The 26,695-nt window shown below is 48.3% G+C and overlaps 1 protein-coding gene across 10 annotated transcripts; it reads left to right on the top strand.

Moving 5' to 3' along the window:
* The first annotated feature begins 253 nt into the window (after positions 1-253).
* On the top strand, positions 254-24,258 carry LOC139000132 (zinc finger protein 551-like). 10 transcript variants are annotated; one of them, XM_070402422.1, is made up of 4 exons: positions 254-491; positions 7,070-7,193; positions 20,955-21,078; positions 22,342-24,258. In XM_070402422.1, exons 3-4 carry the CDS (start codon positions 20,958-20,960, stop codon positions 23,901-23,903), a joined length of 1,683 nt encoding a protein of 560 aa, XP_070258523.1. In that variant the 5' UTR covers positions 254-491; positions 7,070-7,193; positions 20,955-20,957; the 3' UTR covers positions 23,904-24,258. The 10 variants fall into 10 exon arrangements, 9 of the variants coding, with proteins under 9 accessions (XP_070258523.1, XP_070258519.1, XP_070258524.1 ...); XM_070402418.1 differs by having other exon boundaries at positions 1,424-7,193; XM_070402417.1 differs by lacking the exon at positions 254-491 and adding an exon at positions 805-1,102 and having other exon boundaries at positions 1,195-7,193.
* The last annotated feature ends 2,437 nt before the right edge of the window (positions 24,259-26,695 follow it).

The following is a 26,695-nucleotide window of genomic DNA, read 5'->3' as shown; positions in this document are numbered from 1 at the left end:
GAGGTCCGCCTGTCTGTCCCCGTTAACTCCATCCTCTGGTCCCATCTCCTCCTCCCCCAGCGCCACACGCGGGGCTACATCACCTCTATGCACCAAGATCCGGGGCTGGAAGGCCAGCTTCTTCGGGCGGCTGAGAAAACTACATTACCCAGAAAGCCATGCGCCCGCTTCTGAAGCGCTAAAGGGCCTTTTGATTCCTGCGCATCCGGTTAGGGCGGGACTTCCGGCGTCCTCCGGCTGGCGGACATTTTGTCTTCCGTTCACGGACTCGTGGGCTTCAGCTCCCGGTTCTTGAGTGGGAGGAGGCGTGGGAGGCAGCGTCCCCGCGGTGCAGGGTGTGTCTGAGGCTCGTTGAACCCCAACAAGCTGGGATTGGGGCGCCGGTGCCTCCTCGGCTTAGAGACTTGGACTCAGCGGCACCCCATCGGACCCTCCAGCCTCGGGGCCGGCGCCGCTCGGGTCCCGCCGCCCAGGGCGCAGCGTCCAGCGCAGTGAGTCCCCGTGGGGCCCCGGGGTGTGAGGGGAGGGAGGGCGCCGGGCTGCGGGGCCGCCGGGGAGGCCGTGGGGGGCTGAGCCGGGAGGGGGCACCCAGGCCTGGTTTGTGTCTAAAGGCGACGGAGAGGACGAGCGGCGGGTGCGGGGGGAGGTTCACTTCCTGCTCCGGGCGCCGGGGCCGCGGGTGGTTGTGAGCAAAGGGGGGCCTTGAGCCCCGAGGGCGGCGGGCATCACCCCCCGGGGCGGGGCCGGGGCCCTGAGCAGCCGGAGCCCCTGGGTCCTGGGGTGGGTGCCCGGCCCTCAGCCCTTTAGTTCCCGCCGGTTCCTGCGGGCGCAGAGCCGCTGGGGGACGGGGCTGTGGGGCTCCTGTCAGGGCCTCACTCTCTGGTGGCCTCTGAGGTCGTGGGGTCCTGGGCCGTCGGCCCCTCCTCCCGCCCTGGGACCTGGGGACACTCAGCCCAGAGTCCTGAGGCCACGGCTGGGGCTTTATGACGTGGACCCTGGTTCTGGCAACGAGTGGAATGAGGGGTGGGGGTTCCTCCCAGACACAGGGACCAGGATGTGCAACGGCTCAGAGTGAGGAGTGAGCTTGTTCAGGAATCAGCAGGTATATACCTCTCACTCTTTTTAAAAATATAAATATAAATATATATATATATATATATATATATATATATATATTATTGATTTTTTTTACAGAGAGGAGGGGAGAGGGATAGAGAGCTACAAACATCAATAAGAGAGAAACACCGACCAGCTGCCTCCCGCACGCCCCCTACTGGGGATGTGCCGGCAACCAAGGTACACGCCCTTGACCGGAATCGAACCCGGGACCCTTCAGTCCGCGGGCCGACGCTCTATCCACTGAGCCACACTGATTAGGGCTCTTTTTTTAAAAAAAAAAAAATAATAATGTTATTGGTTTTAGAAAGGAAGGGAGAAGGAGAAAGATAGAGAAGCATCAGTGCGCAAGAAACAAAGATCAGTCGCCTCCTGCACAACACCTGCTGGAGATGCAGCCTTCGCCCCAGGCCTGTGACCCGACCAGGACTGTTACCTGCCGCCTCTCAGCGCATGGGAAGATGCACCACCAATTGGGTCACATGAGCCAGGGCTGTAGATCACTTTAATATAGGGACCCAGGGTCGGGGTGGTAATGGTGATAGTAGCTCACAGGGGCAGTGTGAGCCTGAGGACTGGCTTTCCTGCCGGGGCCCCTGTTTGTGGGAGGTGGGTGTCACAGCACAGCATAGGGACTGAGTGGTCATGTAGAGTGTTGGGGGGAGAGAATGGTTTCCCAGTGGCCAAGGCCTTTAAAGGATGAGTGGACGTGAGATGAATTGGAGGCTGAAGATTAATTCCAACAAGAGAACACCACGATTTTGTTGTGACCCTTGGTGTGGCCTGGAGTGTTGCAGTCAGTCAGCAGATAGAGTGTTGGCCTGCGGACTGAAGGGTCCCAGGTTCTAGTCCAGTCAAGGGCACATTGCCGGATTGTGCACTCAATCCCAAGTAGGGGGCACGCAGAAGGCAGCTGATATTTATTCCTTCTCATCATTGATGTTTCTGTCTCTCTCTTCCTCTCCTTTCCTCTCTGAAATTAATAAAAATAAGTATTAATTTTTAAAAATAGATAAATCCAATAGGATAGGATTATGTATATTCTCTCATAGCCTACTTTTTCTCTTGATAATGTGATATTTGTTTGTTAAAAATTAAAACTCTGGCCTGACTGGTTTGGCTCAGTGGATAGAGCGTCGGCCTGCGGACTGAAGGATCCCGGGTTCGATTCCAGTCAAGGGCATGTACCTTGGTTGCAGGCACATCCCCAGTGGGGGGTGTGCAGGAGGCAGCTGATTGATGTTTCTCTCTCATCGATATTTCTAACTCTCTATCCCTCTCCCTTCCTCTCTGTGAAAAATCAATAAAATGTATTTAAAAAAAAAAAATTAAAACTCTGACACCTGGAGTGACAAAGTTGGCTGAGCATCGCCCCATACACAGCACATTGCACAAGCCTGGTTTCCTGGCTGAATGTCCAGGGGTCGGTGGGAGGCAAGCAGGAGGCAGCTGATCATTGTTTCTCTCTCCATGTCTTTTCCTCTCTCTCTCTAAAAGTCACATGAAAAGGTTTAGAATTGTAGTCTTCAGGAATAATTTAAATAATACTTTGCACCTCAGGGAGCATCCTGAGTGTCACAGAATCTGATATGTGTACAATAACAGATCCGTTGCAGACAGTACCTAACCAGCCTGCAAAACCTAACGTTGTCATTTCCCAGTGCCACTTGGGTTTGCAACCACCAATATCTGCGAAGGCCAGGCAGTAACTGGGAACCTAATTCCACCTGTGAGGCCTCAAACATTATGTTACCTACAGGGCCATGCACCTAACGGGGGCTGGGTTTAGCCGATGAAAGCCCAGAACAGGTGGTGCATTATCCAGGTGTACATGGTTTAGGGCGGGGCTTTCAGGGTCTGAACCTGGTGATCATTTTAACCTCTTTGCTCTGTTCACAGAGACAGAGGGTTCCCGGAGCCAGGTCTCCAGTGGGACCAGGCGTCAGAGGCAGCATCCCCACTGTGAAGTGGTCTGTCTGAGGCTTGTTGAGCCACACAGTAGGCGGGATTGGGGCCTCCCAGACTCCTCTCTGCTTACAGAGCTCAACTCATCGTTACCCCCATTTACCTTCCAGCCTCAGGTGCAGGCACCGGTCCGGTCCAGCAGCACAGGTAGCTGTGTCCAGAACAGTGAGTCGCTGTGGGTGACAGAAGGTGTGATGGGGGAAAGAGTGTGACAGGTGCAGTGCCATTGTGTAAGGACTTGGTGGGAGGATTTGAGAAACCTGGTCGTGTTTTGTGTCTAAAAGCAACAAAGAAGGTGAGGGGAAGTTTTGCTTGAGGTTTTTACTGTCATTCTCAGGACACTGGGGCCATCAGTGGCTGTGAAAAAAGAAAAAGTTCACTGTCTGATGTAGGTTCTAAAAACGTTTCTCAGAGCTGCTCGGAGGAAGAACAGACTAGGAGAGAGAGGACAGCAGTTCGGGACAGAGAGGAGAAATCCTGTAAAAGATAATGAACCTGGCAAGAATTTGCACTGAGGACTGAGGCCTTGAGGAATGCAGCTAACTCCAGGTGACCTGGCCTGGAGGCTGGGCGATAGTACTCAGCGGCCTGAGCCCATGGGTCCTGCCGGTGGTTGCCAGGCTCTCAACAGACCTCTCTCTTTCCACAGATTCCTGCAGATGCAGAATCGCTTAGGGGGGTGGTTTGTGGAGCTTATTTCAGGGCCTCCCACTCTTGTGGCCCCTGAGATAGTGTTGTCCTGGGGCTGTCCAGCCACTCTTCTCGGGGGGCCTTGGACCTGGGGACCTTGAAGAGACACCAAGCCCAGAAACCTAAGTCCAGGTCTAGGGTTAGATGAGTGGTCTGATTTTGGCAGCCAGTGGAATTGGATGTGAACGTCTACTCCATGCTTAGGTTCCAGAATGTGCAAAGGCTTGGAGTGAAGGCTAAGCTGATTCAGGGAGCAGCAGGTGTCCATTTTTTAAAAGTAGGAACTGGTAACAATGGGACAGTAGTTGGGTCTAGGAGAGCATTATGACAACTTGGGTGTCTCTTCTGCAGGTGAGGGGGTCATTGGAGCAGTGGAGGCAGGTGACCTGACCTAGGTCTCATTAGACGCCCTGTGGCTGCAGCATGATGCACAATATGGGTGAGAGGGAGGTGGTGGAAAGACTAGGACAGAAGCTGCTATGATTTGTCTTGGTGAGTGTGATGGTATCTGGCCCATAATGGTGGCTGTGGAGATGGAATAAGCCAGTGGTTCTCAACCTTCTGGCCCTTTAAATACAGTTCCTCATGTTGTGACCCAACCATAAAATTATTTTCGTTGCTACTTCATAACTGTAATGTTGCCACTGTTATGAATCGTCATGTAAATATCTGATATGCAGGATGGTCTTAGGCGACCCCTGTGAAAGGGTCGTGCGACCGCCAAAGGGGTCGCAACCCACAGGTTGAGAACCGTTGGGATAAGCAGTTGGATTTGGGATCAGTGTTTTAGGTGTGGCCACCTGGATTTTCTAATTTTGAGGATGAGAGGGAGAGGTAAGAGTCACAGATGATGTGAAGGTTCGGATTAGCAGCTGAAGGAATGGAAGCACCATCTACTGAGATGGAGAAATTCATAGGAGAGTTAATGTCCATTGGGAATACAAAAACTTTTATTTTTGGCCAATTAGGGTATGACATATTTCTTAGAGCGGTTCCAGAGCATCTGGAGTTCTGAGGAGTACTTCAAGATGACCACTTTAAAAATGGTGAAGCTTGTATGGACCAGGGAGGAGTTCAACTTTTTTAAATTAGGGATGTAAAGGTAATTCAAACAAGCTGGGATTGGGGCTGATACATACTTATTTCTTAAACACTCACCAGGATTTTATTGTGAGCCTTGGTGTGGCCTGGGGTGTGGTAGTCAGTCAGCCTGGTGGACTTGCTTATAGGCATGAGTGGTAATCTGAGAATCATGGAGTATGTGGTAGAGGGCAGTAGGCGATGGAACTTGAGTGAGAAGTCTGTGACTGGTGAGTGCAGCACTGGTAGAGGTGGGTTCTGGATATCAGAGATCTGATGTGGTTCTCAATAGGTGAGGTTGAAGGATAAACTTTCAGGGAGGGAGGCCTTCAGGCAGGACTCAAGGCTGCCGCTCTGAGTGTGGACTGTTAGAGTGGGGGTAATACTTCATCCGTCTTGAATTGACCAGGCATTCTCTGGACCACACATGCTGAGTCATAAATAAAAGGCCAAGGAGATGACTATGGGGGCTGTGGCTGGGGGAGTGCAGGAGTGAGAGAGGTGTGGTAGGAAGAGTGGTGTGCACTTAGGAGGGCATGTGGATTCATGGCTGCAGGGCCCTGACATGGACATAAGAGGGAAGGAAGGTTGAGTCCATTTCTGGAGGTGTCCGGATAATATATGGTGAATTTTAGCATAATTCCAGAAAAGAGGTGTGTTGTGGTACTAGTTCCTGGTCCAGAGCTTGGGTGTCATATACACTGAGTGGCCAGATTATTATGACCACCCCATCAGTACTTTGTTGGGCCACCTTTTGCCTTCAATACTGCGGCGATTCTTCTTGGCATTGACTCCACGAGATGTTGAAAGGTGATGCAAGGAATCTGACACCATGCCTGATGAATAGCACTATCCAGTTCTGTGCGATTTGAGGGTTGTGGAACCAGCTGCCTGATGGCTCTTTTAACTTCGTCCCACAAATGCTCCATTGGATTGAGATCTGGTGATTGTGGGGGCCACCTCAGCAAGGTAAAGTCTCACTCATGTTCTTGAAACCACTCCTGCACAATACGAGCACCGTGGCATGGCGCATTGTCTTGTTGGAAGAAGCCATTTGTATTGGGATACGCCATCAACATGATAGGATGAACTTGATCAGCAATGATACTTAGGTATGTTGTGCTATTCAGACGTTGTTCCACACGAATTGAAGGGCCCAAATCATGCCAGGGAAACATGCCCCAAACCATAACACTGCCCCCACCAGCTTGAAGGGCGTACTCTTGCATGTGGGGTGCATGCTTTCATACTGTTTCCGCCAAATTCTCACTCTGCCATCTGCATGATGCAACTGGAGACGTGATTCATCGACCACATGACTTTTTTCCAATGCTCGACTGTCCAGTCCTTGTGTTCCTGTGCGAATTGGAGAGGTTTTATCTTGGTAACTGCAGACAGCAAAGGTGTTTGACAGGCCTTCTGCTTCCATATCCCATACGATGGAGTGTACGGCTAATTTGTATACAAACGTCAGGTGGTCATAATAATCTGGCCACTCAGTGTATGTGCACACCTGCCTGTTTTTGATGGTTGTTACAGTGATCAATAGGAATGAGGTAGCATACATCAGGTCTCCCCTAGATGGACAAGATAGAGGGTAAGAGAGAAACACGTTACAGAGGAGGTGAACTATGATTTTGGAAAAGATGTTGGTTAGGAAACCACCGTCCTCATGATGGCATATTTGTGTTATGTGTGACGTTGTGCCTCTGAGAAGAAGCTGTGTGGGAGAAGTGTGGTTCAAGAATTAATGTGTAGCAGATGGTGCAAAGTGATGGCCTCAGCACCCTGGTTTTGGATTGAAAGGGTGAAGTGTGAATCTGTGGTTTCTGGTGTCTTGCAGGGACAGTCTGGGGGACTGCAAGGATATTGCCTAACAAGACCAGCGTCGAATCACTCACACTCCCTTTATGGCCAACATTTATCCCTCCCCTTCTTGGTCACACCCGCGGTAATGGACAAGAGACATTGTGGCCTTTGGCCTAATGTGAGGCCCAGGTTAAGGTATAATCTCCCTTGTCATTGGTCTTTATTGTTGGGGGAAGACACAGTATCAGTAGGAATATAAGCAGAGGGTTTCCTTGGTGATACCAAGGCCTGGTATTATTCTGATGTAGGTAGTAGAGGAAGAGGATGGATGTGGATGGTGGGGGATATGATGAAGGTAAAATCCTAGGAGAGAAGCTGATCATGGACTGAACTGTCTCTATTATGACAGGATATGGACTTTGAGGACGTGGCCATTGCCTTCTCTCAGGAGGAGTGGGGGCTCCTTGATGAGGCTCAGAGGCTTCTGTATTGTGATGTGATGCTGGAAGTTTTTGCACTTGTCTCATCTGTAGGTAAGACCTTCTCATATGTTCAAGTGTCCTGAGGTGATGTCCGCTCTTCCTTTTCTCTCTCTCAAAGCCAGACCGTGGGCTCTGCTAATGCCCCCACATTCTCGTCCAATGTGCTGTGGCTGCCAGTTGTGATCTGTGTGGAAAACCCTGAGCAATGGACTCACCAAACATCCCTAAGACCCGTTGCCTCAAAAAGTTCAGTTAATGTCTGAGAATCAGGAAAATGCAGGCAGCTGAATGGGTCACACTTTGCTCTTCAACTGTGAGGGTGACTGTCCACATCCGTGGCTTCTGCTTCTGCCCCCTTTCCTAGCTAAAGGTTCTTTAAGACAGCTTGTGCCCGCTTATGATCATATCACGAACCATAGACTGTTCTTGTAAGACCCTACTTCAATTGTTTGTAATATTTCCTCCCTAAATACTATTGCACGCTGAGTTGCTGTGGCCCGTGCTGGCTGCTCACCTCCAATGTTTCATCAGTACTCGGATATTTAGGTTGTTTGTATTTGTACAGCAGAAGGTGCATGGAGAACCCTGGTTTGTTCACAGGGTAACATGCAACATGGTCTCGGGGGAAGCCTCGCCCTGCTAAGTGGCAACTGGGAGCTAGGTATGACATGAGGGCTTTTTTTCAGGTCATACCAGGAACCTGCTCCTGTCCAACCATTTAGGTACGGGTGCCACTGGCCACACCTCATTTCTACCTTTTCTTTCCCATATTTGACACTTCGCTGACTTGTCAATTCTTCTGTGACTTCCTGCCTTCTGGCTTCTATCGCCCTTGTGGCATTTTTATGTCACCTGGTCCTCTGAGCTGCTCCCTCTGCAGTATCCTCCAACATGTGCCTCCACATCTGTTACAAGGTGTGCATAGTTGCTCAAGTAGTCCTCCCACACCAGCTACTCTTTCATTGAATCTTACTTGGAAAAGTTGTAAACAGTCTACTGCACAGCTTGCCTATGTCACCAGCAAACGAGCCCTGCTGAAAGCTGTTAGCAGAAGAATGTGCTGGAGATCCTGCTTCTCTTCCATGTGGTACTTGTCATAATTGAGACATATTTCTGGTCAGGTCTTCAGTGTTTGTGATCTTCAGTGGCCCAGAACTTGTCAGCTGTCTCTTATTAATCCTTGTTGCAGATCTTTTATTTTCAGGCAATTGCATGAATCCAATATACTCGGTGTACCAGTTAATAATGCAGATTTTTTTCAATAGATGGAGTTACACATATATTGGTATATATGCAATTTGATATGTATGCTATTTTGTTGTAGTGACAGCAAGCTTCAAAACTTTATATGTCAAATTTTCTCAAGGTGTTAACATCATAGATATTTTTACGCTTAAAAAATGTATTTCATGGCAAAAAAGCATTTGTGGTAAGTTTTAATTCATTATTTTGAAGAAAAATTATCGTATACTTTGGGAAGCTTATGGTGAACATGCTCCATCTCAAGATACTTGTGAACGCTGGTTTCAGTGCTTTATAAGTGATGATTTTGATGTGAAAGACAAAACATCCAGGTCAACCAAAAAAGTTTGAAGACCAACAATTACAAGCATCATTGGATGCAGATGTGTGTCAAACTCAACAACAACTTGCAGAAAGATTACACGTTGCTCAGCAAACAATTTCTGATTGTTTAAAAGCAATGGGAAAGATTTTAAAGGAAGGAAAATGGTGCAACATCAACTGAACGAAAGACAAATGGAAAATCGAAAAGTCATCAGTAAAATGTTGCTTCAACGGCACGAAAGAAAGTCTTTTTTGCATCGAATTGTGACTGGCGATGAAAATTGGATTTATTTTTGAGAATCCCAAACACACAAAATCATGGTTGATCCAGGTCAACCATCAACATCGACCGCAAGGTCAAATGGCTTCGGAAAGAAGACAATGCTCTGCGTTTGGTGGGATCAGGAAGGTGTGGTGTCTGTGAGCTTCCAAAACCAGGTGAAACTGTTAATACTGATTGCTACTGACAACAAATAATCAATTTGAACCATGCTTTGATCGTGAAACGACCAGAATGTTCCAGAAGACACGACAAAGTAATTTTGCTTCATGATAACGCACCATCACACACTTCAAAACCAGTTAAAGACACGTTAAAAGATCTTGCCTGGGAAGATTAACCCACCTGCCATATTCACCAGACCTTGCTCCTTCAGATTACCACGTGTTCCAATGGATGGCACACACACTTTCTGAACAGTATTTCAAAACATAATGAAGAAGTGGAAAATTGGATCTCTGAATGGTTTGCCTTAAAACAAGGAAAGTTCTATTGGGACAGTCTCCACAAATTACCTGAAAGATGGGGAAAATGTGTAGCTAGCGATGGACATTACTTTGAATAAAAAAGCACTTTTGATGTTTCTCTTGAAATTACCGTGTTTTCTTTGATTACAAAATCTGCCATTATTAACGGGTACACCTAGGATTATTTGTAACACTTGTAATGGGACATTCCTGTCACCAAAGTGAACATTAATTTCCTCATCATTTTCCTGTTGTTGGCATAAAAAGGATGACGGGGAGGCCTGTTCTGAGCAGATTGTATCTGTAGGAGAGTCACAGGTCAGGGCTTCTAAGACAGCTCCAGCAACCCAGAGGACCCATCTGTGTAAGTGATGTTTCTCAGTATTCAAAGACATTCTGCACCTGACTAAGTCACAGGCAGCAGACTTTGAGCAGAAAGCCTTCTTCAGTGACACATGTGTGAGAGACTTCTGTTTTAGTGCAAACCCTCGCCAGCAACAGAGGGAAGCCAGTGGAGAGAAGCCCTGGAAAGAAGGCATGGACAGGGCCTCGTTTGTGACCAGGTGCAGCTTCTACTTATCTTGGGTGCCTTCAACCAGTAGGGAGGTTGGGAAAGACTTCCCCGCCACCTCAGACCTTCTCCAGCACCAGGCCCCTCTCAACACTGAGGAGCCACACAGTGGCAGTGAGATTTCACAGGAATTTCTCAGTGGAAATAGTCATTATGATTGGGGTGAATGTGACAAAGCTGCCAGCCACAAGGAGAGAGTTGTTCTACGTCAGGGTGTCCGCTCTGAAGAAGTGAATTATGTATGTAGCAAATGGGGGATGTTTTTAGAGGAATTTTTAACCTCATTCAATATAAGAGAGTTCACACTGGAGAAAGCTCTATGAGTGTATTGATTATGAGAAATCCTTGAGTCAAAGGTCTAGCATCACAGAGTTCACATTGGAGAAAAGTCTTATGAGTGTAGTGAATGTGGGAAGTCATTCAGACAAAGGTGTACCCTCATCACCAGAGCTGACACTGGAAAAAAGCCCTACGAGTATACTGACTGTGGGAAGGGCTTTTGTGAAAGCTCTGCTCTCATTTAACACCAGCGAGTTCACACTGGAGAAAAGCCATATGAATGTGGTGATTGTGGAAAGCCCTTCCGACAAAGATCTCACCTCATTAAACACCAGAGTTCACACTGGAGAAAAGCTGTCTGAGTGTAGTGAACGTGGGAAGTCATTCAGGAAAACCTCTAGTCTCATTGAACATCAGAGGGTTCACACTGGTGAAAAACCCTGTGTGTGTACTCGTGGTGGTAAGGCCTTCTGACAAAGATTACACCTCATTCAACACCTCAAAGTTCACACTAGAGAAAAGCCCTATGAGAAAATTATGAATATTCCAAGCTCCTCGCTGGATCTTCATTCCTTTCTCTCTGACCAGAGAATTGACCTGATGCAGGTTTTGTCCAGAGCACCCTCCTCAGCTAAGTGCTACCTCTTTCAGGGACATTGTGGGTCTCACATTGTTCTGTGATGAAGTGTTTTCGGGTCCAGTTCATCAACCTGCAAACCACTTGCTGTCCTCTGCTCTCGTTCATGATCTTTTTGTAAAGGTGTTTTTTTTTTCTCATCTGTACCTTAAATTTTTTGGTTCTGTTTACTCCCTGGGATGAAAGGAAAGTTGTGATGTGTCAGCATGGAGAGGTGAATAGATATGGTGGGTCCTAAACTTTCTGTGCTTTGGAAGGCACAGCTTGATGGCAGAAAATCACTCTTTGTCTAATAGTGACTGATTTTGCATTGCTGACCAAGGACTTGAAAGAGAGACTGAAGAGTAGGCCTTTGCTATCCTTCTGTGAACAATATGAATTATATTCTCTGTTCACAGTACCCTATATAATAAAAGCATAGTACAGTGGGGGCCTTGATTTACGAGTGTCCCGACCAACGAGTTTTTGTGATACCAGCTGTCTCTTGGCCGATTTTTTGCATTGAGTTGACAGAGTAATTTGAGTTAACGAGCTCCTTAACGAGCTGGGTCTCGGAACTAATTAAACTCGTAAGTCAAGGCCCCACTGTATGCAAATTGTCCCCTCAACCGGGAGTTGTCCGAGGGTTTGACCAGGGGGTGGGGCCGGCCGGGTGAAGGGAGGGAGTACCCAGCCAGCATCTGCTCGGGACCCTACCCATGTATGAATTTCATGCACTGGGGTCCTAGTGTATTACATAATTCTCAGCAATGATTAGGAGAAATCCTCCCCACATTCTGTAAAGGAGCCATGGGCCATCATGTACGAGATTTCTTAGGCTGGTGCATTTGTTCTGGACTCTGATGTTTAGGTGGAACCACAGTTAGGACAGAAACCCTGTGTTCATAGTGGGAAAGGCTGCTGTAAGTTAGATGAAAAGCACCTCTTCTGAACGTTATCCACAAATGATCCAGCGCCTGTGGCTTGTGTGATCTTTGTGTATTAGATATTCTCAGGACCTCCATCACTGCTTCCTGTGGCTGACAGAAAAAAATAATCTAAGTTTTTTTCCGATTCCCCTGGCTCATCTAGGGAGTTCACCTCAAGGTTGTTGCTCAGCAGGCAAGACAGCAAAGCTAGAGGCAGGGTAAGCCTGTAGTCAGTCCCAGGATGTGTCCTTTGTGACCAGTCAGCATTCTTGTTGATTCTAATGGCAATAGTCTTCCCTGCTTGCCAGTATTTGCTGCCATTCCCCCCAGGAAGCGGCAACTAGTATGCAACAAAGTGCCCTTTTCTCATGTGTGCTGTTTGGTGAGCCCTGATAGGAGGATATGTCACATGTGAGATACACTTATCTGTCACCAATATACCGGGTGGGCAGAAGTTCACTTACAGTTGTGAATACACTAAACACAGAACTTATTCTTTTTTTTTTTTTTAATATTTTTTTTATTGATTTTTTTTACAGAGAGCAAGGGAGAGGAATAGAGAGCTACAAACATCGATGAGAGAGAAACATCGATCAGCTGCCTCCTGCACACTCCCCACTGGGGATATGCCTGCAACCAAGGTACATGCCCTTGACCGGAATCGAACCCGGGAGCCTTGAGTCCGCAGGCCGACGCTCTATCCACTGAGCCAAACCGGTTTGGGCAGAACTTATTCTTATAAAAAATATTTTTAAAATACTTTTATTGATTTTTTTTTTTTTTTTTTTTTTTTTAGGGATTGGGCAGGGAAAAGGAGACAGAGAAATGCATTGTTTTCTTGACTCTTCCCTACACACTACTGGGCCTGGAGATGGGCATGTACCCTGACCTGGAATGGAACCAATGACCTTTCAGTGAAGGTGACAGTGCCCAATCAACTGAGCCATCCCTGCCAGGGCAGAGTACATTCTTGTATTATTATTTATTAATTATTATATTTTCCCCATACCAACAAATCTAAACCTACTTTTGGTACACCCTATGTTTACCTCCTACCCTTTTAGAATTTGATTTCCCCAGCCCTCATTGCAGTCATTGATTTTCTTTCCTTTACAGTTCATTAGTTTATATTTTTCATAATTTTTCTAGTCACTGAGGTGTGTCCTTTAAGAAAAACTAATTTTCTTCATGCTATACAGTCATTTTGAGATTCAACACGTATGCTCATATAAATAAGTAATTTTTAAAAATATATATTTTTTTGATTTCAGAGAGGAAGGAAGAGGGAGAGAGAGATAGAAACAGCGGTGAGAGAGAATCATTGATTGGCTGCCTCCTGCATGACCCCCACTGGGAATCGAGCCTGCAACCCAGGCATGTGCCCTTGATGATAGCTCAGTTGGTCAGAGCATCATCTCAGTAACATCACGATTGCAGATTCAATCCCTGGTCAGGGTATATACAAGAATCAAGCAAATCATACATAAAAATAGTGGAGCAAGAAATTGATGCTTCTCTCTCCCTCCCTATTTTTTTTTTCTCTCTTTAAAATCAATATATTTGTTTTATTCACCCACTCAGTCCACACACATGTAAACACCGGCGCCCCCTGGGGGCCCATGGTGAACCAGCAGCCAGGGTTCTCATGCGGGCAGAGCAGGCAATGAGGGCGAGAACAGGAGAGGAGGTGCTGGTGCTGTCAGTGAGGAGGGCGAGGAACCGGGGCTGAGCTGCACAGTCACCCACAGGGGATGATGGCATCTGTGCTCCCTGAGACTAAAGGCTCCCTGAGGAAAGGCGCGGGGCCTGCTCATGCCCCTTGTGGTCCCTGCACCTTCCAGCTGGGGGTCGAGCCTGAGCTATTGCACCTTCAGCCGGTTGAGGAGGTCAGATTCCTCTCAGGTGTCAGGGCTGGGAGCAGCGGTGGCAGCTGGGCAGCTGGGTGTGGGCAGGAAAACTCAGGGTGGTTCCCAGGGAGAGTCGGTGCTGGGCTGTGTGTGTGGCTCTGAGGCCCTCTCCAGTCCCAGTCCAGGCTGTGGCCGCTCCGTTTTTTGGGGCCATGGTTAGTGGGACATGGACTAAGCTCTGCGGCATGAGTTCCCGGATAGGTCATGCCCTGGAGCATGCGCTCCAAGAAAACTAGTGACTCAGGCAGGTGCAAGCTCGTCCACTGTAATGAGGCGCTCCAGCCACTGACCTGCCCAGGGAGGGAGAGGAGCTCCCTCTGGGGAATCTCTTCTTGCCCAGCAGGAGGGGTCACTGGGTGCTGAGCCACGTGGTCCTGTTGGGGATTGCAAGTCTGGTGAAGTTTAGCGACTAAAGAGGTTTGTAGATATTTATCAATCTAGGGAGAGAACACGGCCCAGATCTTTCCTTAGTGGGTAAACATCCACCCTGGTCTTGGCCAGTGTGTCTCAGTGGTAAGCGTCAGCCCACACAACTGAAGGGTGGTGAATGAGATTCCAGGTCACAAGCACGTACCTGGGTTGCCAGTTCAATACCCAGCAGTCACCAACTCACGTTGGGGAGGCAACTAGTGTGTCTCTCACATCCGTGTTTCTTCCTCCCTGTCATTCCCCCACCCATTACGGTCTCTCCAAAAACCATGGGGAAATATCCTGGTGTGAGGAACAACAACAAAAAGAACCACCCACCCTGCTGCGCTGAGAGACCCTCCCACTGCGCAGCCCGCCCTCCTAACACTGTCCTGCCGCTGCCTGGGATGCTCCCCCTGCAGCTGGGGACGCTCTGTCTTTCCCAGGAGTTGACAGATGGGAGTCCGGGGCAAGGCCCTGTGTCTGCCTGAGAGGAGCTGCCCAGGGCACTTCTGTCTCCATCCAGAGGTCTCTTCAGCCTGCTCGTCCCCATCCCCCAGGCTGAGTCCCTTCTGCCCCTGCTCTTCCATGGGGTCCTCCCAGGGATGGGTGAAGTGAAGGGACAGTTCACAGAACCCCACTTTGAGCGAAGATGGGGAAATGGGAGGACTCTGGAAAGGAATGAGAGGATGGGTGCTTATGGAGGAGAGTTGAGGGGGGAGAATCCTAGGCCCCTAAGCCTCCCTTAGGAATGAGGAACTAGATACCCCTGGAGAGGGCTTGGGCAATCCTGTGGGACCCCTGGTCCCTGGAGAGCAGGTCACTCTGCTGCCCATGTGAAAGCGAGGCTGACACCTCATACAAGAAGGTGCCTGGGGCTGCTCAGAGCGTCACTCCAGGATCCCGGCTTGCATGGCCCACTGGGAACACTGGGCCAGGAAGCAGAATTCTGCCCAGTTCTCTCTCCCGTGGTGACGAGGACATAGATGGAGGGTCTGCATTTACACAGGTTCATGCACAATGTGAATGGGAACCACAGGATCACCGTCCATGTTCATGGAGGCATGTTTACCCTCAGCCCCATGCACAGAAAGGTTGCCCGTTCGATGATTGGTGAGGGCACAAGCCTGGTTTCCTGGCTGAATGCCCAGGGGGCGTGTGGGAGGCAAGCAGGAGTTTGCTGCCAATGCCATCTGACCTAACTCCGTTGTCGGAAGTTCATCCCTTTGAATCTTGCCAGAGATGGTTTGGGCAGCTCTGGGACAAAGTCCACCTGGATGAGGAGAAGGCGACCCATCCTGACTGACTTCCACTGGCATTTCCTACCCGTCCCCACTCCTCCTTGCCCCTGGTCGGTCCCTGATAAGATATTGTCACTTTGTGGTGGCCTTAATGGGGCCCCTCAAGGAGCACTCTGAGCTTCACGGAATCTGAAATGTGTGCGAAGAGCAGATCCGCTGCAGACAACACTCCCCAGAAACCAGCCTCCAAAACCTAAAGTCATTTCCCAGTGCCACTCGGGTTCACAACCACCAATATTTGCAAAGGGCAGGGAGCGACTGGGATCCTTACCCAAAGGGCTGTGCGCCTAACGGTGGCTGCGTTTAGCCAATGAAAGCCCAGAACAGGCGCATAGTCCAGGTGTACATGGTTTAGGGTGGGACTCTCATGGTCTTGACCTGGTCATTTTAACCTCTGGTGTGTTCACCAAGGAGCCAGGTCCCCGGTGGGACCAGGCGTAGAGGCAGCATCCCGCTGTGAAGTGGTCTGCCGGAGGCTTGTTGGGCCATAATAGGCGGAATTGGGGCCTCCCTGCCTCCCAGACTCCTCTCTGCTTACAGAGCTCAACTCAGCTTTACCCCCAGGTCCCAGCATCGGAACAGTGAGTCTCTCATGGGTGACACAGGGTGTGACCGGGGGAGGGGGAAGGGTGACTGGCTGCAATTCCACCGTAAAAGGACATGATGGTGTGACTGAGCTGGGAGCATTGGAAAAACCCAAGCCACTTTGGTGTCTGAAGGCAACAAAAAGATGAGGCAGACATTTGCGTGAGTATATTTTACTATCATTCTCAGGACTCGGGCCATTGGTGGCTGTGAGGTAGGGTTCTAAACCCTTCCCAAAGACTCTGAGAGGAAGAACAGACTAGAAGGGAGAAGACAGCGGTTGGGGACAAGAAGAAGTACTTTGAAAAATAATGTAACTCGCAAGAGTGTGCACTGGGAGTTCAGCCCCGAGGTCATGCAGGCGTCTCCAGGTCACCTGGCCCTAGGCCTGGGCAAGGGCCCTGAGCAGCCTGAGCCCGTGGATCCTGGCGGCGGTTGCCAGACTCTCAACAGGCCTTTCGCTTTCCACAGGTTCCTGCAGATGCAGAATCGCTTTGGGGTGACTGGTCGGTGGGTCTCATCTCAGGACCTCGCACTCTTGTGGCCTCTGAGATAGTGGCGTCCTGTCACTGTTCAGCCACTCCACTAGCCCTGGGACTGGGGGACTTTAAATAGAGTCACCAAGCCCAGAATCTGAAGTCCAGGCCTAGGGTTATATGAGTGGTCCCTGATTTTGGAAATGGATCTGAATGGCCCCTCCATGCAAAGGTTCTAGAACAGCCGTGGGCAGACTACGGCCCGCGGGCCGGATCCGGCCTATTGAAATGAATAAAACTAAAAAAAAAACAAAAAAGACCGTACCCTTTTATGTAATGATGTTTACTTTGAATTTATATTAGTTCACACAAACACTCCATCCATGCTTTTGTTCTGGCCTCCGGTCCAGTTTAAGAACCCATTGTGGTCCTCGAGTCAAAAAGTTTGCCCACCCCTGGTCTAGAATGTGCCAGGGCTTGGAGTGAAGACTGAGCTGCTTCAGGAACCAGCAGGTGTATGTTTTTATAAAATAGGAACTGGAAACAGCAGGACAGGAGTTGGGTCTAGAAGAGCATTATGACAACTTGGGTGTCTCTTCTGCAGGTGAGGGGATCATGGGGGTATTTGGAGCAGTGGAGGCAGGTGACCCGACCCAGGTCTCATTAGACGCCCTGTGGCTGCAGCACGATGCACAATATGGGTGAGAGGGAGGTGGTGGAAGACTAGGACGGAAGCTGCTGTGAGTCTTGGTGAGTGTGATGGTGTCTGGCCCATGATGGTGGCCATGCAGATGGAATAAGAAGTTGGATGTGGGATCTGTGTTTTAGGTGTGGCCACCTGGATTTTCTAATTTTGAGGATGAGAGGGAGAGGTAAGAGAGATGACATGAAGGTTTGGATTTAGCAGCTGAAGGAATGCTTCCATGCCTATGTGTCATGACCAGGAATAGAACAGTGACCTCCTGGTTTATAGGTTGATGCTTAACCCTCGCCCACACCATCTGGGCTGTATTCTTTCTAAAATATTTTTAAATGTGTTTTTTATTGTTGAAGGTGTCACAGATGTCTCCTATTTCCCCTCTGTATATGTTCTTTGGGGGATCTCTCCCAGTCCCCCCCACCCCCTCCCCGGGACATCTGTCAGTCTGTCCCACTTATAACCAGGCCTCTGGTCCCATCTTGTCCTTCCCCGGGGACACGTGGTACCACACCACCTTTATTCACCAAGGTCATTGGCTGGCCTCCAGCCCTCCCTTGGACGTTTGAGCAAACTACATTACCCAGAAAGCAATACGCACAAGTCGCCCGAGACAAAGACTTCTGCTGCCTGCTAATCCTGTTAAGGCGGGACTTCCTGCTTCCTCCTCCTGGCAGTCATTTTGACCTTTGTGGTGCGTTCACTGAGTCTCAGGGCTCAGCCCACCTGGTGGAGAGGAGCAAGAGGCAGCGCCCCTGCCTTTCAGGGGGGATCAGAGGCTTGTGGAGCCCCGTGGGGTTGGGCCTCCGAGCCTCCCCGACTCCTCTCCGCCGACTGAGTTCACTCAGGTCACCTGATTGAACCCTCCAGCCTCGGGTGGGGGCGTCTCACAGGTCACGCAGCCCAGGGCGCAGCGTCCAGTGCAGTGAGTCCTCGTGGGGACCCGGGGTGTGAGGGGAGGGAGGGCGACGGGCTGCGGGGCCGCCGGGGGAGGCGGTGGGGGGCTGAGCCGGGAGGGGGGCACCCAGGCCTGGTTTGTGTCTAAAGGCGACAGAGAGGACGAGAGGCGATTCCCAGGAGGAGTTTTACTTTCATGCTCAGGATGATGGGGCTGTGGGTGGTTGTGGAAAAAGAGGGACCTTGGGTGAGGCAGGGTTCTCAAACTTACCAAACACTGCTCAGGGGAAGCAGAGAGACGTGAGGGACGGGAAGGAGGACCCTGTGAAAGGTAAGGTAACTGAGGTAGTGCAGGGGCCTGGAGTTCACCTGGCCCTGGGGCTGGGTGAAGGTACAGAGCAGTCGGAGCCCCCGGTTCCTGGGGTGGGTGCCAGGCCCTCAACAGCCCTTTAGTTCCCACAGGTTCCAGTGGGTGCAGAGCTACTGGGGCCTGGGGGCGGCGCGGGGGGGCGGGTTGTAGAGCTGATTTCAGGGCCTCGCTGTTATTTTCTCTGAGGTCTTGGGGTCCTAGGGCTGTCGGCCCCTCTTCCAGCCCTTGGACCTGGGGGCATTGAACTGACACTCAGCCCAGCATCCTAAGGCCACGACTAGGGCTTCATGAAGTGGACCTGTTGTTGGCAAACAGTGGAATGAGTTGAGGGAGGTCCTCCCAGGCACAGGGACCAGGATGTGCAAAGGCTCAGAGTGAAGAGTGATCTGTTTCAGGAACCAGAAGGTATACTTTTAATATATATAATTGACTTTAGACGTAGAAAGGAAGGAATTGAGAGAGATAGAGAAACTTTGATGAGCAAGAAACAAGGATCAGTTGCCCCCTGCTCAACCCTACTGGGGATCTAGCCCACCACCCAGGCATGTGAGCTGACCAGGAATGGAACCTGTGACCTCTCAGCACATAGGTCACATGAACCAGGAATGTAGCTCACTTTATTTTTTTTTTTAATATATTTTTATTGGTTTTTTACAGAGTGGAAGGGAGAGGGATAGAGAGTTAGAAACATCGATGAGAGAGAAATATTGATCAGCTGCCTCCTGCACACCCCCTCCGGGGGATGAACCCTCAACCAAGGTACATGCCCTTGACTGGAATCGAACCTGGGACCATTCAGTCCGCAGGCCAACACTCCATCCACTGAGCCAACCCGGTTAGAGCTGTAGCTCACTTTAATATAGGGAATCATGGGCAGGTCTTAGGAGTTCAGAAAGGACAGTGTGAGTCTGAGGACTGGGTTTCCTGCTGGGCCCCCATCTGTTGGGTGTCACAACACAGCACAGGGACAGAGTGGTCATGTAGAGAGATGGGGATGGATAATGGTTTCTCAGTGGCCAAGGCCTTTAAAAGATGAGTGGACATGAGATGAATTGGAGGCTGGAGAGTAATTCAAACAGGATGAGGCTAGGGCTAGTACAGAGTTACTTCTCTAAACTTACCAGGATTTTGCTGTGACCCTTGGTTTGGCCTGGGGGTTGCAGACAGGATTGACTTAGAAGCACGAGTGGTCATCTGTGAGACTCACTGCGCACGTGGGAGAGGGCCATGGGCGATGGGACTTGAGTGAGGAAGGCTGTGGCTGGTGAGTGCAGCTCCTGTAGAGGTGGGCTCTGGATTTCTGGGATCTGATGATGTTCTCAATAGTTGAGGTGGAAGGAAAATATTCTCATGGAGAGAGGCCTTCAGGCAAGACTCAAGGCTGCCTCTCTGAGTGTGGACTATCAGAGTGGGGGTAGTACTTCATCCAGCTTGAATTGGCCGGGCATTCTGTGGACCACACATGCTGATTCATAAGTAAAAGGCCAAGGAGATGACTATGGGGGCTGTGGCTGAGGGTGGGGGAGTGCAGGAGTGAGAGAGGTGTGGTAGGAAGAGCGGTGTGCCCTTAGGAGGGCATGTGGATTCATGGCTGCAGGGCCCTGACATGGACATAAGAGGGAAGGAAGGATGAGTCCAGTTCTAGTGGTGTCTGGATAATCTATGGTCAATTTGAGATTAATTCCTGAAAAGAGGTGTGTTGTGGTGCTACATTTTTGGTCCAGAGCTTAGGTGTCATATATGTGCACACCTGCCTGCTGTTGTTGAGGGCTGGTACAGTGATCAGTAGGAAGGTAGCGTACATCACTCACCAGGGGTTGAAAATCTCCCCTAGATGGACAAGATAGAGGGTAAGAGAGAAACACGTTACAGAGGAGGTGAACTATGATTTTGGAAAAGATGTTGGTTAGGAAACCACCGTCCTCATGATGGCATATTTGTGTTATGTGTGACGTGCCTCTGAGGAGAAGCTGTGTGGGAGAAGTGTGGTTCAAGAATCATGTGCAGCAGATAGTGCAAAGTGATGGCCTCCACACCTTGGGATTGGCGTTGAAAGGGTAAAGTGTGAACCTATGGTTTCTGGTGTCTTGCAGGGACAGTTTGGGGGACTGCAAGGATATTGCCTAACGACCAGCGTCGAATCACTCACACTCCCTTTATGGCCAACATTTATCCCTCCCCTTCTTGGTCACACCCGCGGTAATGGACAAGAGACATTGTGGCCTTTGGCCTAATGTGAGGCCCAGGTTGAGGTATAATCTCCCTTGTCATTGTTCTTTATTGTTGGGGGAAGACACAGTATCAGTAGGAATATAAGCAGAGGGTTTCCTTAGTGAGATCAAGGCCTGGTATTATTCTGATGTAGGTAGTAGAGGGAGAGGATGGATGTGGAGGGTGGGGAGTATGACCATAAAATCCTAGGAGAGAAGCTGACCATGGGCTGTACTGTCCCCCTTATGACAGGATATGAACTTTGAGGACGTGGCCATTGCTTTCTCTCAGGAGGAGTGGGGGCTCCTTGATGAGGCTCAGAGACTTCTGTACTGCGATGTGATGCTGGAAGTGTTTGCACTTGTCTCATCTGTAGGTAAGACCTTCTCATATGTTCTAGTGTCCTGAGGTGATGTCCGTTCTTCCTTTTCTCTCTCTCAAAGCCAGGCCGTGGGTTCTGCTAATGCCCCCACATTCTCGTCCAATGTGCTGTGGCTGCCAGTTGTGACCTGTGTGGAGAGCCCTGAGCAATGGACTCACCAAACATCCCTAAGACCCGTTGCCTCAAAAAGTTCAGTTAATGTCTGAGAATCAGGAAAATGCAGGCAGTTGAATGGGTCACACTTTGCTCTTCAACTGTGAGGGTGACTGTCCACATCCGTGGCTTCTGCTTCTGCCCCCTTTCCTAGCTAAAGGTTCTTTACGACAGCTTGTGCCCGCTTACGATCATATCACGAACCATAGACTGTTCTTGTAAGACCCTACTTCAATTGTTGTTTGTAGTATGTCCTCCCTAAATACTATTGCACGCTGAGTTGCTCTGGCCCATGCTTTCTGCTCACCTCCATTATCTTTCATCAGTAGTTGGAATATGTAGGTTGTACGTATTTGTACAGTAGAAGGTGCATGGAGAACCCTGGTTTGTTCACAGGGTAACATGCAACATGGCCTCGGAGGAAACCTCGCCCTGCTAAGTGGCAGCTAGGAGCTAGGTGTGACATAAGGGCTTTTTTCAGATCACACCAGGAACCTGCTCCTGTCCAACCAGTTAGGTGCAGGTGCCACAGGCCACACCTCATTTCTATCTTTTCTTTCCTGAGCTTCCCACTTTGCTGACTTGTCATTTCTTCTGTGACTTCCCGCCTTCTGGCTTCTATCACCCTTGTGGCATTTTTATGTCACCTGATGCTCAGAGCTGCTCCCTCTGCAGTATCCTCCAACATGTGCCTCCACATCTGTTACAAGGTGTGCATAGTTGCTCAAGTAGTCCTCCCACACCAGCTACTCGTTCATTGAATTTTACTTGGAAAAGATGTAACCAATGTACTGCACAGCTTGCCCGTGTTACCAGCAAACAAGCCCTGCTGAAGGCTGTTAGCAGAAGAATGCGCCGGAGATCCTGCTTCTCTTCCAGGTGGTACCTGTCATAATTGAGTCATGTTTCTGGTGAGGTCTTCAGTGTTTTGTGATCTTCAGTGGCCCAGAACTTCTCAGCAGCCTCTTATTAATCCTTGTCACAGAGCTTTTATTTTTAGGCAATTGCATAGAACCAACATATTATGTGTAACACGCTTTTGTAATGGGAGATTCCCTGTCACCACAGTCAGCATTAACTTCCTCAGCATTTCTCTCTTTTCAGATTGTTGGCATAAAATGGATAATGAGGAGGCCTGTTCTGAGCAGAGTGAATCTGTACAAGGAGAGTCACAGGTCAGGGCTTCTGAGACAGAACCAGCAACCCAGAGGACCCATGTGTGTAAGCGCTGTGTCTCTGTGTTAAAAGACATTCTGCACCTGAGTGAGTCACAAGCAGCAGACCTTGAGCAGAAAGCCTTCTTCAGTGACGCATGTGTGAGAGACTTCTGTTTCAGTGCAAACCCTCACCAGCAACAGAGGGAAGCCAGTGGAGAGAAGCCCTGGAAAGAAGCTGTGGACAGGGCCTCGTTTGTGACCAGATGCAGCTTCTACTTATCTTGGGTGCTTTCAACCAGTAAGGAGGTTAGGGAGGACTTGCCCACGATCTCAGACCTTCTCCAGCACCAGGCCCCTCTCAACACTGGAGAGCCACACAGTGGCAGTGAGATTTCACAGGAATTTCTCAGTGGAAATAGTCATTATGATTGGGGTGAATGTGACAAAGCTGCCAGCCACAACCAGAAAGTTGTTCAGCATCAGGATAACTGCTCTGAAGAAGTAAATTATGTGTGTAGCGAATGTGGGAACGTGTTTAGAGGAATTTTTAACCTTACGCAACATAAGAGAGTTCACACTGGAGAAAAGCCCTATGAGTGTAGTGAAAGTGGGAAGTCATTCAGGCAAATCTCTGCTGTCATTGAACATCAGAGGGCTCACACTGGAGAAAAAACCTATGAGTGTACTGTTTGTGGGAGGGCCTTCCGCAAAAGATCTCACCTCATCAAGCACCTCAGAATTCACACTGGAGAAAAGCCCTATGAGTGTAGTGATTGCGGGAAATGCTTCAGGGAAAGTAGTACTCTCATTCAACACCAGAGAGTTCACACTGGAGAAAAGCCGTATGAATGTACTCTTTGTGGAAAGTCCTTCATACAAAGGTCTATCCTCACTAAACACTACAGAATTCACACTGGAGAGAAGCCATATGAGTGCAGTGATTGTGGGAAGTCCTTCAAGCAAATCTCGGCTCTCAGTGTGCATCAGAGAGTTCACACTGGAGAAAAGCCATATGAGTGTAGTGATTGTGGAAAGTTCTTCAATGTGAGCTCTGCTCTCAATACACACCACAGAGTTCACACCGGAGAAAAGCCATATGAGTGTAGTGATTGTGGCAAGTCATTCAGGCAAATCTCCCATCTCAGAGAGCATCAGAGAGTTCACACTGGAGAAAAGCCATATGAGTGTAGTGAATGTGGAAAGTTCTTCACTGAAAGCACTGCTCTCAGTAAACACCACAGAGTTCACACTGGAGAAAAGCCACATAAGTGTAGAGATTGTGGGAAGTCATTCAGGCGAATCTCTATTCTCACAGAGCACCGGAGAGTTCACACTGGAGAAAAGCCATATGTGTGTAGTGACTGTGGGAAGTCCTTCAGACAAAGTTCTACCTTGACACGGCACCGGAGAGTTCATACTGGAGAAAAACCTTATGAGTGTAGTGCCTGTGGGAAGTCTTTTAGGTACAATAGTCACCTCCTTTACCACAAGAGAGTTCATACTCTATAAAAGGCATGTGAGTATCAGGATTGTGGGAAGTCCTGCAAACATAGGTGGACCCTCGTATGACACCACAGAGGTCATATTGGAGAAATGCCACATCAGTGTACCTTCTTTTATAATAGATTAGTTCATATTTTTCATAATTTTGTAGGCAGTATAAGGTTTATAAATTTTAAACACTGGTTTCCTTCATGTTACACAGGTGATTTGAGATTCAACACTAACATTTATGTGAATATGTAATCTTTCTTTTTGCTGAGTAGTAGTATGTTCTATGGATAACCACTTTGTCTATTGATCTGTCTGTGGTTTTGGTTAGTTCGACATTTGGAGTTTTATAAATAAATCTGGGAATATTTGAGTTCGGTTCTTTCTATAGGTAAATGTTTTACTCATCAAACTATTGCAGTGTTGGTGAATGTTTTACATTGTAAGATATGCAGAACTGTGACCCCCAATGGTTATTCCCTTTGCCTCCCACCCACCCAGTAATGAAAATTCCAGTTTTTCCATAAGCCTGCCAGCACATCTGATGGTTAAGTTTTTTAAACTAGCAGGTGCACAATGTGTATACTGTGAACCCATTTTGGTTTTAATAATGCTTTCCTAAGAATTTTTGATGGTGAGCATTTCTTCACACATTTATTTACACGATCTTTATCTCCTTTGTTATAATGTCTGCCCAAGGTCTTTTGCCTACGTTCACAATGAATTTATTATTTTAACCAATAGGAGGAGAGTGTCTAAGACACATGTTTGAAATTCACTCATTCCTCAATGACTCGAGAGACTTCTTTGCTGTATGGAACTATTGGGTTTAAATTATAGAAATTTTTCTCTCTCAATTTTTAACTTATTTACAATTCATAGCCCACTTGTACCATATATTTAATAAGTTTAATCTGTATTGTTAACTTTCTCCACCACTCCTTTTTAAGTATAAGCATTCAATAGTACATTAATTGAAGTATAGGTTTCTAGTATTTGTCAATTTCCCTGGTGCAAATACTCTCATTGTCACCATGTTCAAACTGACAAAGCGATGTCCTTGAACATGAATATGGGAAAATAGTTCAGTAGCACATCATTCTAGTTTATTTCCAACATGCTAATAAAGTAGCAATGAATGTGCTCAAGAACATCCTATATCAGGGGTCCTCAAACTTTTTAAACGGGGCCAGTTCACTGTCCCTCAGACCGTTGGAGGGCCGGACTATAGTTTAAAAAAAAACTATGAACAAATTCCTATGCACACTGCACATATCTTATTTTGAAGTAAAAAAAAAAACAGGAACAAATACAATATTTGTATTTGCATGTGGCCCGCGGGCTGTAGTTTGAGGACCCCTGTTCTATATAATAAAAGGCTAATACGAAAATTGTCTCTTCAACCAGGAGTTTGATCAGGGGTTAGGGCTGGCCAGCAGGCCAACTGCCCTTGACCCCTCCCCACAGCCAGCCCTGCTCTTGACCGCCCCCTTCCCCCCATCGGGGCAGGGCGGGCCAGTCAACTACTTGTGGCCCCTCCTTCCGGCCAGCTGAGTGATCAGCCCCAGTCGGGGCGGGCCGGCCAGACCCCACCTGTGCACAAATTCGTACACCAGGCCTCTAGTCGATAATAAAATGGTAAAATTAGCTTTGTGCAGTGGCAGTATCATAGCCAAGGAGATTTATCCGAGGCAACATTATTGCTAATTGATAAAAAAGGGAAAAAATATATAAAATGATAAAATTATACTGAAGTGGCAAGTTTTAAATGTTTTTTAAAGTTTGATATAAGTATAATTGATTTAAAACATACATTTTAACTACATATATATTTTTTAAAATTTTTTTATTGGTTTCAGAGATGAAAGGAGAGGAAGAGAGAGAGAGAAACATCAATGATGAGAGAGAATCATTGATCCACTGCTTCTGGCACACTGCACACTGGGTTATTAAGCCCACAGCCTGGGAATGTGCCCCGACCAAGAATTGAACCATGAGCTCCTGGTTTATAGGTCAGACAGTCAACCACTGAGCCAGGAGGCCAGGCAACAATATATATTTTTATTGATATCAAAGAGGATGAAAGAGAGATAGAAACATCAATGATGAGAGAGGATCATTGTTAGGCTGCCTCCTGCTGGGATGGAGCCCAAAAGCTGATCATGTTCCATGACCAGGAATTGAACCCTGACGTCCTGGTTCATAGGATGATGCCCAACCTCTGAGCAACACTGGCCGGGTTAAAACACAATTTTTAACTTACACTTTTGATGTTTCTGTACAGGCCTGCATCCCTGAAACCAAATTCCTCCTCCCCTTTTCAATGCTTTCTAATTGGCACATGGAATTACTGATGCAAGGACCTGGTCTACCTTTGTAATAGCTTATTTCATATTATATCCATATAAAGAAAACACTTCTGAAACCCCATGAGTCCTATTCTAGCCTTCCATCACTATCTGTCATGGTAGTTCTTGTATCTATCTATTCTCAGGTACATTAATGGGTTATTTCACTTAAAATCCATGATATAACCCTAGCCGGTTTGGCTCGATGGGTAGAGCGTCAGCCTGAGAACCAAAAGGTCCCAGGTTCGATTCCGGTCAAGGGCACATGCCCGGGATTCGGGCTCGATACCCAGTATGGGGTGTGCAGGAGGCAGCCAACCCATGATCCTCTCTCATCGTGGATGTTTCAGTCTCCCTCTTCCTCTCTGAAATCAATAAAAATATATATTTTTTTTAATCCATGATATATTTTGCCCTGGCCAGGTAGCTCAGCTTGTTAACACAGCCTGTCAATAATGCCAA

This window comes from Myotis yumanensis, unplaced genomic scaffold (assembly GCF_028538775.1).
Source record: "Myotis yumanensis isolate MYYU_CA2020_CCGP unplaced genomic scaffold, mMyoYum1.0.hap1 SCAF_23, whole genome shotgun sequence".
Lineage (NCBI taxonomy): Eukaryota > Metazoa > Chordata > Mammalia > Chiroptera > Vespertilionidae > Myotis > Myotis yumanensis.
This window is presented reverse-complemented; position numbering and strand designations above follow the sequence as displayed.

Coding starts and splice junctions, on each gene's coding strand:
- LOC139000132 (XM_070402423.1), top strand. CDS start 20,958: ATGAACTTTGAGGACGTGGCCATTGCTTTCTCTCAGGAGGAGTGGGGG. Junction 21,079..22,341: donor TGCACTTGTCTCATCTGTAG/GTAAGACCTTCT, acceptor CTCTCTTTTCAG/ATTGTTGGCATAAAATGGAT.